General features: G+C 34.7%; 2 protein-coding genes across 2 annotated transcripts; one reads left to right on the top strand and one right to left on the bottom strand.

Moving 5' to 3' along the window:
• Positions 1–212: 212 nt before the first annotated feature.
• si:dkey-160o24.3 lies at positions 213–8,493 on the top strand. Its single transcript, XM_087281131.1, has 2 exons — positions 213–397; positions 5,150–8,493. Exon 2 carries the CDS (start codon positions 5,155–5,157, stop codon positions 6,532–6,534), a length of 1,380 nt encoding a protein of 459 aa, XP_087137257.1. The 5' UTR covers positions 213–397; positions 5,150–5,154; the 3' UTR covers positions 6,535–8,493.
• A 6-nt stretch (positions 8,494–8,499) lies between these two features.
• Positions 8,500–14,238, bottom strand: eif1ad (eukaryotic translation initiation factor 1A domain containing). Its single transcript, NM_200468.1, is given in 5 exon segments — positions 8,500–8,939; positions 9,889–9,997; positions 10,738–10,846; positions 10,927–11,044; positions 14,196–14,238. Coding segments are annotated over 4 exon segments (519 nt in total). The 5' UTR covers positions 11,014–11,044; positions 14,196–14,238; the 3' UTR covers positions 8,500–8,725.
• Between the last annotated feature and the right edge of the window lie 58 nt (positions 14,239–14,296).

The raw sequence follows: 14,296 nt of genomic DNA on the forward strand, positions 1-14,296 counted from the left end.
AAGCCTAAAATGTGAGTTATCTCCAACGGATTTAAGTCACAATTTGTTGGTTTGCGTCTATACAAGATTACTTTTACAAACAAAACCGCCCTGAGACATTTTGACTACATTGAAAATCTCCTCCCTGTAATTCATCTGCTATTGAGGTAAGTATCGTGGGCGTGGTTGCGCGCGCACACACACAAACACCTGAGTTTCACAGAATTCTCTTCACGCGCTTTTTATGATACGAGCCACTGACCAGCGCGAATTTACAGACTGGATTTATTTTGTTGATTTGTTTGGTTACAGTTTTTGCACATCCCATTTCTTATTTATCTGTTTGTTTACTGCACTTACCCGTATTATGGTGTGAGTGACGCGCAATTCACCTTAAAACACCTCGACAAAAAACGTGGTAAGTCTTAAGATTTTTGTATTTGATTTTATCTATTTGATCTATTTGTTGTATTGTACTTTTTTGTATTTTATAATAGAGAATTTGAGATATACTGCATCTCGTCTAGATTTAAATTAAATGTGTTTTTGCTACATCTAATTTTCATAATAGAAAAGGTTTACATATAAAGAAATATACATTTACTTTAAAACGTAAAATGTTGTTTTATATGCTAACATTGTAGTGTAGCATACAGTTAGAGGCAAGATTTTTCAGATATTTTCCAAGTGTTGTTTTTCAACATAATACACATGTATCAGTATAATAATAACTAATTTATTATAATGACAGTACATAATAATTATCAGCTTATATTGCAATTTAAATGCTTATCTGAGTAAAAGTAGGTTAACTAGGCAAGTTTTGTTAATTAGGCAAATCTGGACAACAGTGGTTTGTTCTGTAGTTAGTTAATAGAAAAAATAATTTCAGTAGGGGGAGGGGGTTATTATAATAATACATTTTCAAAATCATTTTATTAAATCCACAGTAAATGAAATAAGACTTTCACCAAGAAAAAAGAATAAAGAATTAAATGTTAGGAAATGTTGTAAATAAATGCCCTTGCTCTGCTGAAAAGCACACTGGAAATATTTGAAAATTTCACATTTCACAGACCTTTCACAGAAGGACTATTAATTTTGTCTTTAACTTTATCACAGCTCTAAATTTAGCTTAAAATTGTATATTTTATACCATATATATATATATATATATATATATATATATATATATATATATATATATATATATATATATATATATATATATATATATAATGCCACTTTATTAGATACATCTTACTTTTACTGGTTTGGACCCACTTTTGCCTTCAGAACTGTCTCATCCTTTGTTGCAAAGATTCAACAAGGTAACTGGTCAACTGGAAAATTCCTCAGAGATTTTAGTCCATATTGACATTATTTTTCGGCTGCACATCTATGATGTGAATCTCCTGTTCCACCACATCACAAAGGTCTCCATTGGATAAAGATCTAATGACTGTAGAGGCCATTTGAGAACAGTGAACTCATTGTCATGTACAGGAAACCAGTCTGAGATGATTCATGCTTTATGACATGCTGCATTATCCTGCTGAAAGTAGCCATCAGAAGATGGGTAAACTGTGGTCATAAAGGGATGGACATGGTCAGAAACAATACTCAGGTAGGCTGTGGCGTTGACATGCTGCTCAATTGGTACTAATGGGCCCAAAGTGTGTCAAAAATTATCCCCCACACCATTACACCACCACTTCCAGCCTGAACAGTTGATACAAAGCAGTATGCATACTTGCTTTCATGTTGTTGACGCCAGATTCTGACTCTACCATCTGAATGTCACAGAAGTTTTTTTCCGATCAGCAGCAGATCATCTTGACCATGTCTACATGCCTAAATGCATTGAGTTGCTGCCATGCGATTGGCTAATTAGAAATTTGCATTACCAAGCAGTAGAGCAGGTACCTAATAAAGTGGCCGGTGAGTGGCTTTTTAGATACTTATATGTATCTTTGAGGTACCAGTATCCGACCCTTTTGATACAAATATGTACCATCTGAAAAGATATCACCCCAGTGACATCTCTTACCTTTATATCTGGGTGTAAAAACTTGTAAGACTTGTAAATATAATCATTAAAAGACACTGAAAATGTGTTACTGTCTCAAGTGCCATATCAGTTAATCATGTGATTACAGTACTGACAACATAGGCTAACTTTGCGATTTTGGTGGACCTCGGTCAGAGTAGTGTGCAATATTAATATTTACATGTATGAAAATGAGGCTGTAAATAGATGTACAGCATGTGCAATACTGTTGTTTGACAATATATCAGTTGTTTATCTGAGAAAAAAAAATGAAAAAAATATCTCTAAAACAATTGAATGCGGTGTATCTATGGTCTTTAAACATGTCTTGTTTTAGAGTTTTAACTAATGTAAAGACTTTACAGTTTCTATTTTTATAAAAATATATAATATATATTCAATTATTTATATTTTATACTTTTTTATTGCCAAACATTACATACATTAACAGAGAAATGAGTTAATGTAACATGTAATACTGTAATAATGCATAAAGTAAATGTCTACAAATGTAATATCAAATTAAATAGACTGTAACATCCATAAAAAGATTGTCATGATGCATTCAATTCTTAATATTTGAAAGTTTAAAAGAAGGAATAAGAATTAAAATCAGCAAAAAAACAAAACAGGGAAAGGATAAAGTAAATTTAAGCCAATCTTGGTAACCAATGAATAGTTTTGTATTCAATATAAGACAATTATTATGTATTAAATAGATCAAATCTTGAGATTTTCATGCTAGAAAAAAACATCTTTAAGGACAAAATGATGGATCACATTTGTAAATTTGAAAGCAGAAGAATTTAAAGTTTCACCCAAAACTGAAATCTGTCATCATTTACTCTCGCTTCACATGTTTGAGTTTCTTACTTTGGTTTAACACAAAAGAAGATATTCTGAAAATGTTGGAAACCTGTAACCCTTGACTTACAAGGTATTGTTTTTCCTATGGAAGTCAATGGTAACCTCTCCATAAACAAAGAGGTTATTGTTGCATACATTTTTATAACATTTATTGGCGTTCTTTTACTCCAGGAAAATGTAAATAAGAGCAGAGTGATATGACACGATGCATAAATCAGGGATGTGATTCTGTGAAATATAGATTTCCATATTTTCCAAGTTCAATGGGGTGACCCCTACTTACCCCAATTAGCGTAATTGTAGACCTTCCTAGGCTACTGTGTATATAACATAATGATATTGTATAGTCCTATAATGTGCACTTATGACGAAGCCGCTGATAATATGCAAGATTGCTAGTTTATTTATTATGTGGAATAAAGAGTCTACCAAAATACAGGAAAAATGATATTTTATGGACACAAGAGAACTAACAAAGTTAGTGGCACCATAGCGGCGGTGTGTGGATCTGTACCGACATTAAGGTACAAAGTAGACTATAATTGCTATAAACCTAATAAACATTACTTAACCGACTATTAAACTGCTTAACATTAAAAATGATTAAACAAACAAAAAAAAAATTCAACAAATTGTATGGACAATATCAAACATTTATATAAAGAATTAATATTATTAAAAGTATTAATAAAATATTTTTTGTGTTATTATTTCTATTATATATATATAGAGAGAGATTTTTTTGTTATTATTATTTTATTGTAATTTTTTTTGAAGGGGGGAGGGTTCTAGTCTTTTTTGTCCTCGGCTGATCACATGCCTAATAAATGTGCATTAAAACTAATTTTGAACAGTTTACATGTATTTGTTCATTGACTCGTTACAAACATTCTATGCAAATTTCACCATATACATGTTAAACTAACAAAATAAATATTTAAACGGGACTTATACTTCTTTGGGGTGGCGCTGAATACATTTATTATCTGTGTATCCCGCATTTTGAGTTCTAATGAGACGCATGGCTGCCTCTCGTGAATACACATGAAGAAACACAGCAATCTCACCCCCATATTTCAGCCTGATCTCACGAGAAAACGTAATGATTTAACGTTTTGGCAGTTTAGAGTTCAGTCGTAAGAAAATGTACGATTTTAAAAAGGAGGCGTGGCACCTAACCCCACCCCTAAACCCAACTGTCATTGGGGGATACGCAAATTGTACTAAAATGTACGAATTAGATCGTACGAATTTGTACGAATTAGCCACTAAATGAAAAAGTTACGAATTACCGTGAGATTGTGTTGCATATTTTGCTGGTTGTTTAAACTACTTATTTAAATTAAGCTGAATCAACACATTTCTTGGATTTTTTTTATTGAAGGATTCAGTAGTAAATTTAGTAGGAAATAGTCAACTTAATTGTTTTATGCTCAGTCCACTTAAGTTTGTAAAAGCAATAGTTTAAAAGTAATTTAATAGCAATGATACGTTAATCAATTTTTGCTGAGACAACATGAAGGACTTGTGTGAAACCAAGCATTTTTTGATGTAACAGTTGCTAAATAAACAGATTTAACCATCCAAAATAAATAAAGTTATTCAACATGTCCGCCCGATAGCTCCACCCCTTTCACAAGTAGACAAACCTGCGGTCGTTGAGTGCGTGAAGTGTCCATCATTACACACTTCATTTTAGCGGCTGAATGAGTGCATCTTCCGGGTCATTAAAGTGCACTTATTATTTTTAGAGTTTTTAGTGTGAACGCACTACTTACACTATTTATACTACAAAATGGCGTAGAATAGTGCATAAGTATGCGATTTGGGACACAGCTCCACTTTCTGGCAGGTGTGTAGAAGGAAGTGGTAGCTTATCTCTGCAGGTCACCGGCTCTCCAGGACCAAGTTTGGGCAGCTCTGATCTAAACGGATGTGCTAGAGGTTTACCAGAACTGGTTTTACTGACAAAATGCGCATGAAAATCACCTCGATTAAACCACCCTGCGCAACTTCACAGCATCATTTTTATCCATTAATATGGCATTAAACTTGACTTAGGTCTATGAGGATTTTTTTGTTGGTGTCTGACAAATCTTCTGAAATACTAGCACCACCTGCGTTGATAGAATCAACGTCGGTGCATCAAACTTGACATGGGTCTATAGGGATTTTTGGTTGGTGTATGACAAATCTTCTGAAATACTAGCGCCACCTGTGTTGATATAACTTCAAATCTTTCTTTTCTCGTAGGCTATATGGCTTCATGTCTGTGTCGATACCGCCGGCGGATCATCTTGTTCTGTTCACCATGCATACTGCTGCTTCCAGTCTGCATCTACGTCATGATTGCCATGTCCTATGTCATGAAACACGGTGACACCGGTGGGTATGCCGGCCCTGGAACCTATGTCTCTACTGTTTCTCTTCCTTTACTGCCAGACCGCTTTATAGCCCGTGGTCTTAAACGCTCCAGAGATCTGGCCCCACATCCGGAAAAATCCTTCTGGAGAAGCGAGCTAGAAAGCGGGGCACTATGGAACATCATCCAGTACATGATGGATCGCCAGCGCAACCCCATCCTAAGTCCAAATCTAACTATAGAAACATCCAGTAATTTGGAAAGATCCAAAAGTGAGAATGGATGTTCTCCAAATTCTAACATTGACATTACGATGCCTGATTTCCTCACTCTACCTACCCAGATGAAGAACTTCGTGAGGACAATGCATTGTAGAGACTATGCCATAATCATAGACCCTTCAGATGTTTGCAATCATGGACCACTTGCAAAGAAATGGGCACCGATGTTGCTTCTAGCAATAAAGACTCAGACTGCGAATTTCGAAAACAGGGAAGCGATAAGAGAAACCTGGGGACGTTCTGGAAGGATAAAGACCCGGGATGGGCAGCTAAAAATTGTTCGCAGGGTCTTCCTTCTTGGGAAGTCCAAAAGCAGGCAGCATGAAGAAAAACTGCAATTAGAGAGTAAAAAGTATGGTGACATCCTCCAATGGGAGTTCACGGACGCCTTTTTTAACCTCACCCTGAAAGATGTGCTGTTCTGGGAGTGGTTCTCAAGGCGGTGCCCACATGCCAGATTCATCTTTAAAGGAGATGATGATGTGTTTGTGAGGACACCTGCTGTTCTGGACTATCTACAGGCTGTGGAGGCCAATGAAAGCTTATCAGATGAATCCAAAAACATGGAGAGCTTTGTCATTGGGGATGTGATACACAACGCAGCACCTATACGCACTAATAACACCAAGTATTTCATCCCGGAGAGCTTTTTTAAAGGGCTGTACCCGTCATACCCTGGTGGAGGAGGGGTGGTTTACTCTGGCTCTCTGGCCCATAGGCTTTTGGAGGTTTCACAAAGGGTTCATCTGTTCCCCATTGATGACGTCTACTTGGGCATGTGTCTTCGAAGACTGGGGGTTTACCCCGTCCACCATCCTGCATTCCTTACCTTTGACTTTCCAAAGGATGAGCCCAAAGAACCCTGTGCTAATCATACCATTCTTCTGGTGCACAAGCGTAGCCCAGCTGAGATGTTCAAACTTTGGTTTGAAACCTTGATTCCAAGTCCTGAATGCAGAAACGCAACGCTTAGGGTTAAACCTAGACCTGACTGAGTTCTTCTGAGTTCAGAAGACTTTGACTTTCTTACTTGAAGGAAGTTCTGATGTTTATTGAATACTTGAAAACTAGTGTTATGCAATGCATGGTATTTTGTATATACTTTTGATATTTTGAGTCTTGAACTATTTTTTAAAGTTCCGTTAAAACATGTAGCTGCAGATCTTTTCTTTCATGTTGTGACATGAAGAGAAACTCAGGGTTTTTGACATTTTGATTAAAAACTGATGTAAAGAATAAAAATTAAACATGGATGAATTGTTCACAACAATCGTTCATCTATAACAGGTGTGCCCAAGCTTGGTCCTGCAGGGCCGTGGTCCTGCAGAGTTTAGCTACAACTTCCCACAACACACCTGCCAGGATATTTCTACCAAGCATACATTGTAAAAATACCTGTTAATTTCTGTATTTTGTGATTCATTAATGTAGTTGTTTTACTTATTTAAGGTTGTTAATTGCATTATAGGACCTTGATCTGGACTTTGTTGACTTAAAAAATAGTGACGTTTATTGACATTTTAATAGTTTGAAATGATATATAGAGGAATAAGTCTGTGAAATAACAGAAAATGTACTGTGAGTTATTACAATGTTTTATACTGTAATCAGTGTTGCGCAAGCTACTTGAAAAATGTAGTCAGCTAAGCTATTAGATACTCTACCTAAAATACAGATTAACTACACTAAAAGCTACCCTCTGGGAAATGTAGCAAGCTAAGCTAAAAGCTACTAATCAAAGAAGCTTAGCTACATCCAAGCTATTTTTGCTTTTTAAATCTAAGCAACTTAAATCCAAGTCAATCATATCTTAGCAATCAAAAAAACTGTTTATAAAACATAACGACGTAATAATTCAGTTATTATTTGCTGTAAATAATATGCTGTACCGAACAGAAACAAACTAGTATATAAGAGCAACAACAAAAATCCAATAAAACCTAGTGTTACACATTTGAAATACTATAGTATAGTAATGTGAATTATTTAGGAATAATATTGTATATATTTACAACTCTTCATTAATGAATTACACTCTATAATGTAGTATCATTAGTAACTAACATGAACTAATAGTAATTACCATAGTAAACTTGAGGCTTTACTACAGTAAACAATATACCTCCTCTCCCTCAGTCATCTTTCACTCAAGCAAATTTCTCGTGTTAGCCTAATTGGTTGGCGAAAACAATGACCAGAGCGAGAGGTGGCAGTAACGCACCAAAAAGTTTGTTGTCGACCACCGAGAAAACAGGAAGAAAAAAGTCGTCTCTCTCGCCATCATATGGATTTCCTTTAATCAGCTAGACACCAGCCTCACAGCTCTGTGAATGTTGGTGCTGTCACTTATAAGCCGCGATCTGTAAATGTAGCTTGTGTGGACAATACTGTGCTACTTGACTTAAAAAAAATAGCTTCGCTACATTAAAAAACTAATTGATTTAGAAAGTAGCGACACTACCGCCACGCTACTGAGAAATGTAGTTAAGCTAGAAGCGTCACTACTTGTAGCGATGCTACTGCACAACACTGATTGTAAAATACAACACCAACACAGACAATGTATCACTATAAACTACTACAAATGTTAATAAAACCTTTTTTTTTTTTACTTTTCAAGGCTAAAAGTTGTTGAAGAAAGCTCAAAGTCCCATAATGCATCCCAAAAGCATAAATGAATGGGGAAAAAAAATACAAACACGAATCACAAAATACAAAAAAACAGCTAATTTAGGTAGCAAGAGCGTGATTACCTTTGTGTGTCTGATTGGGGTTGAAGCTAAAATATGCAGGACACCGGCCCCTCCAAGACCAAATTTGGGTAACAGATATCTATAACATGCATTTACAAAAGGTTAATATTTATTTGATGCTAATCGCTAAAGTGTTACTGTCAATTTAATGCACCGAAACAAGCTAAATATTTTACTTGAATAAAATGAAAGGAACAACAACAAGCATACGAAAGAGAATTTATTACAACTCCTTATTTACAATAATTATGATACATATACATAATCAAGTTTCCTTTAACTCAAACAAAACGTTTTGAACACCTTCTCAAAGCCATGCAAGAGAACTCTTGACATTTTGAAATCAGGCATAAATGGGTTTTTCCAAGTTTCTAACCTAGGTTTCTCACCACAGAAAGCTGTTCTTGGTCATGTTGTGGTATCATTTGTAGATTTATGCTCTTCCTTTATCTTCTTCCTCATCTTCATCGGTTTCTTCCTCACTCTCACTGTAAAGAACAGTGGCACGATTGGTGTTCACAAACAGATCGCTGTCATCGTCCTCAGATTCGCTGTCACCCTCCTCCTCTTCTTTTTCTTCACTTCTTTCTTTCGGTGTTCCCTCGTTTCTCTCACCGGATGTGCGATCCTCCTGGAATCCTTCTGGCCTGTGTTCGTTGTGAAAATGAAGTTTACTAAATGCACTTCAGCTTTGCTCTCTCAGACGGATCTCTTGAGCACATGATAATCAAAATAACTGTTGTGTCTATTTATGACTCAAAGATGCATCAAATATAACCGATATGCTCATTTTATTTTATAGATTATAAATATTGAACTAAATATAAACAAGGTAAAAATGTATACATTTAACACCTTGTGTTTTTTTCCTGGGAATAAAATTTCTAAAGGAGCTGTTGACATGGAATTGAACCAGATTTTGGATGGAAAATCTAAACAATACAAACATTTTTTAAAAATCTGAAAAATGAGTTACGTGTGATAATGCAATGACATGCCATATACTTTATGGTAAAGTGCTGAACTACTGAAACGTGTTTAATACTTTATATTAAAAGTTTTTTTTTGGTAATAGCAGCTTAAAAAATACGGAGAATGAATTAACATGAATTGAAATGTATATTTTGGACTGAAGCAGATAATTTTAATTAACAAAGAGGAAGGACAGAGGGTTGCTGAAGAACAATTGAGAGATTTCAGCGGCTGTCTGGGCTTTCACTGCCTTTCTACACCTCCCTTTCTTCGTGTGTTCAGTTTTCCTGTGTAATTTCATTTTATTACACACAACTGAATTAGTAAATTTATTTGATTTGTTTTGTTTGCATTTATGGATTTCTTTGGTATTTACCAACATCCAGTGAAAAATTCAAAACCAACAGCACCTTTAGAAATATGTTTTCAGAGAAAAATGGTGGGTGTTCAACACTTATTTTCACCACTAAACATTTTTTTTTTACCACTAACTTTCTCCTTTTTCTTAATACTGACCTACATCGTTTTTAATGATTATTTATTATTATGTAATATAAAAATTATACTATGAAATTATTTTAAATTCACAACAACTCAGTATTAAAATAATGCAAATGGTCTTACCAGACACCAAGTTTCCTCAGGTGCTGAATATGGTCCCTGTAAAGTATGAAGCTAATTTCTCCTTTTACCTTTCCTCCTTCTTTAATGGGATCAACAATGACAAAGTCTCCTAACAAAAAGAGAAACGTCAAATGTAAACAATTCAATTTAAAAACAGATTTAAAGGATTTTTGTGTGTGGGTTTGAGTAAAATCTTCAAATATCTTATTAATATATGGTTGACAGCTTATCTTCAAAATTTGAAACTGAATTTGTCATTCTAGAGCACATGTTTTTCAGAAAATGTAAATTAGTCAGAATAACAAATGTTTCAATGTGTTATAATTGAAAAATCAGTGTTACTCTACCAGATTTTGATCTATTGATTGCTTAAAACATAGATATTTTTATTGAAAAATGAATATGAACATGTATTCATTTTTTAAATTGTTTTTTTTTAACTGTGCTAAATTAAAACATTTTTATTTTGTGTTTGAAAGAAATGTCATATTTTGATAACATTTATGCATTCATTCATTTTGGCTTAATCCCTTTATTATTATGGGGTAGACACAACAAAATTAATCCAGCGGCCACCCAACACTTGGAAACATCCATACACACTCTTTCACACACACACACACACACTCATACACTACAGCCAATTTAGCTTATTCAGTTCACTAATAGCGCATGTCTTTGGACTGTGGGGGGAAACCAGGGCAATTTTTTAATATATAATAAATAAACTGATAAGTAAACTGAATAAATAAACTAAAAATACTCAACTAAAACCTGTAAATCCAAAGAAACTGATCTTTTATTCAGCTCAGCTATTCAGCCTATTGGTGCAAAGTAAAACAAACTCACCTCGTTTGATCCAGATGTTCTTGCGGAACTTAGTAGGCATACTGAGGAGAAAACGCTCGCCACTGCCAGTCACAGCTTCATGGAGGTTATTGCCATTACTTCCCAAGACCTGTGATGTGAAAGAGGTGTACAATTATTACATACATAGTATAATAAGAGTTCTGCAGCACCCAAAAACTACTCAAGTACCCTCATGATCTGCTGGTCTTCAGTGGGTGTGACATAATCCTCCAGTACTTCTTTGACTACGTGCTTGCGTTTGGTTGCCTTTGACATGGTGGATATATACCTCTGAAAAATCTGTCACCTGAAAAAAAACACGAGTTGAAAGTGCTTTCTGGAAAACAAATTTTGAAGACAAAACTTGTAGTTTGAAGTCTGACGTTTGAGGATATATGAGAAAATAACTTAATTTTTTGGGGGGGTTTTAAAATTAATTTAATAACTAACAGTAAAAACAATATGACTTGTTAATTTTTTATTTTTTTTGCCTTTATTTTAACAAAACAAAAAAAGAACAGAACAATGACCACAGCTTACAACCAACAAATTTCTTAACATCACAGCACATAATGAAAATCAAAATCAAAAAGAAGACATGAAAATACAGAGTAATAATAAAAATAGAAAAGTACATAAATTAACCAAAGTTTATGGTGATCTAAGGTTTTGCAAAAATCATATTCAAGGAACGGAGTCCAGAACTGATAAAAAGTTTTTCCCCTTGACCAGTGAGTAAAGTATTCCAATGACATAAGATCAAATATTACAAAATAACTTAATTATTTCAATCTTTTACTTTTCACTGAACTGTACTGTTCAAATTTCCAATGGTGAGACAGCAAAAATTAGGAAAAACAACTCTTAATAATTTACAAATTGCATGAGAGTGATTTATCTTCATTGTTTGACACTTATCTTAAGTGCTATTTATTTTATATGATTTCTTTTTCTCCATGACTTTTTGGACATTTTTGATAAATATGTGTGTCACACAAAGTACAACAAAATGTGACAATTCATTCATTCATTCATTCATTCATTTTCTTGTCGGCTTAATCCCTTTATTAATCCGGGGTCGCCACAGCGAAATGAACCGTCAACTTATCCAGCAAGTTTTTTACGCAGCGGATGCCCTTCCAGCCGTAACCCATCTCTGGGAAACATCCACACACGCACTCATACACTACGGACAATTTAGTCTACCCAATTTACCTGTTCCGCATGTCTTTGGACTGTGGGGGAAACCGGAGCACCCGGAGGAAACCCACGCGAAGGCAGGGAGAACATGCAAACTCCACACAGAAACGCCAACTGAGCCGAGGTTCGAACCAGCGACCTTCTTGCTGTGAGGCGACAGCACTACCTACTGCGCCACTGCCTAACCAAAATGTGACAATCATTCCAAAAACGTTCAATATGTAAAACATCCTGAGACACAAACTTAACAGATGCTCGTCATGTGCTTCAGTAGAATGAAGTTAAGTCTAGACGGGATACAGCTTCAGATATGCAAATCAATATGCCATCATATAGGTGACACTGTACAACAATAATTAATACTTTACAGTACATTGACTTTAAATACTCTAAATACAATATATTGGGTAATTTAATAAATATTACAAACAATTCTTATTAATTTCCAGCCACAGCTGTATCCCTTATAGCAACAACCCATCATTATGGGGTCTTTCAACTAATTCAAATGTTTCTATGGAATTGCCTGATTTAAAATGAGCATATGGTGTCACAAAACTATATGTGCAGTGACAAAATGCATCAAGTTCTTTGTTTTTAAACATATATGGATTAAAATAATATATATTTCCATTTACTAAAATGGCCACAGGCAACATGGTGGCTCAGTGGTTAGCACTAGCACCCTCGAGGAAGTAGGTCGCTGCTTCGAGTCCCGGCTAGACCAATTGGCATTTCTGTGTGGAGTTTGTATGTTCTCCCCATGTTGGCATGGGTTTCCTCCGGGTGCTCCGGTTTCCCCCACAGTCCAAAGACATGCGGTATAGATTGAATTGAATAAACTAAATTGGCCGCAATGTATGAGTGTGTGTGTGTGTGTGTGTGTGTGTGTGTGTGTGAGAGAGAGAGAGAGAGAGAGAGAGAGAGTATGGCTGTTTCCCAATACTGGGTTGCAGCTGAAAGGGTATCCTCTGTGTAAAACATGCTGGATAAGTTGGCAGTTCATTCCGCTGTGGCGACCCATAATGAATAAAGGGACTAAGCCAAAGGAAAATTAATGAATAAAATGGCCACTTGTAAAATTGAGGTATTTATGATTTTACAATTCTTTTATTCATTTCTAAGAGTTTATAAGTTAATTCATTGAACTATGCTTGTAACGGTCACACCATAGGACAGTTTTTGAGATTTGGTTTAAAATGTAACAACAAAAACTGGTTTATCCAGGGTTTCTGTAGGTTTCACAGAGTTAAATTTAAGACTTTTTAAGACCATTATGAATGAGATTTTAGATTCATAAAGTGCTAAGGGCTAAGGAATTTTTCAAATGGCACAGATGGAAAAGACTTTTATTTGACCTATTAAAAGAATTATTATAATTCAATACATTTAATAATAAATTAATAATAAAAAAATTAAATAGTTTTGATTTCTTAGCTAAATATTATAAATATTGTGTAAAAACAAGCAAGCTCTATTTGATGTATTCATACACTTTTTTTCTCTCCAACTTTTAACCAAATGTCACTGTAAGGAAAATAATTAAACCATTATCATAAATAGAGGTAAAATGACCTTTTTAATTAAAAAAAATGGTTTTATTGAGATGAATTGTTGGTGAGTGTATGGATTTTGGCCAGATTGAGTAGCAACACGTGAATAAAGGAAAATTAAGACCTGTTTAAAAACTATTTAAGACCTACAAAACAGTATTTTAGTAAATGTAAACTTTTTATGGCCTAAAGTTAAAAGTTTGATTTCGAGATTTAAGATATTTTAAGATTTTTAAGACCCCGCAGAAACCCTGTTTATCACAATTTACTACGTTTACAATGATAATTATTGTCTGTGACAACCCATATTTACCTTAGATTTAGTGTGAAAAATAGAATGTAGACTGCCAGGAATACACACATTTTTACTATATGACAGCAAATTATCACCTCAGGGCAGTGAAATGTGTATCAACAACAAACAAACCACTTCTTGTCAGTCACTAAGTTGAAACGCTAATATCAAGTAAACATTTAAGACCAAATATATACATTATAACAACGAATGCGACAGGATTATATATTCGAAAATCAAGTAACTTGTCTTGACACTATTATGTAATAACATTGTTCATAACATTAACGCATGCTGTAGGAACATGTGGCCTTCGTGTTGTGTGGGTCTGTGGATAAATAAAATAAAAGCCTTCGATTTCTATCGATTTATTTTTACTGTAAAATATACGATTTTCAATAGTCACTTACCTAGAAAATGTATAGTTAACTCTGGATGTACTCTGTGTTTATTTACTAATGGCATCGAGATTTATTGCGAGCGCCTACTCGAGTGTTCTTCACTACAGCGT

Source organism: Danio rerio, chromosome 14 (genome assembly GCF_052040795.2).
Source record: "Danio rerio strain M-AB ecotype USA chromosome 14, GRCz13ab, whole genome shotgun sequence".
In the NCBI taxonomy this organism is placed as follows: Eukaryota; Metazoa; Chordata; class Actinopteri; order Cypriniformes; family Danionidae; genus Danio; species Danio rerio.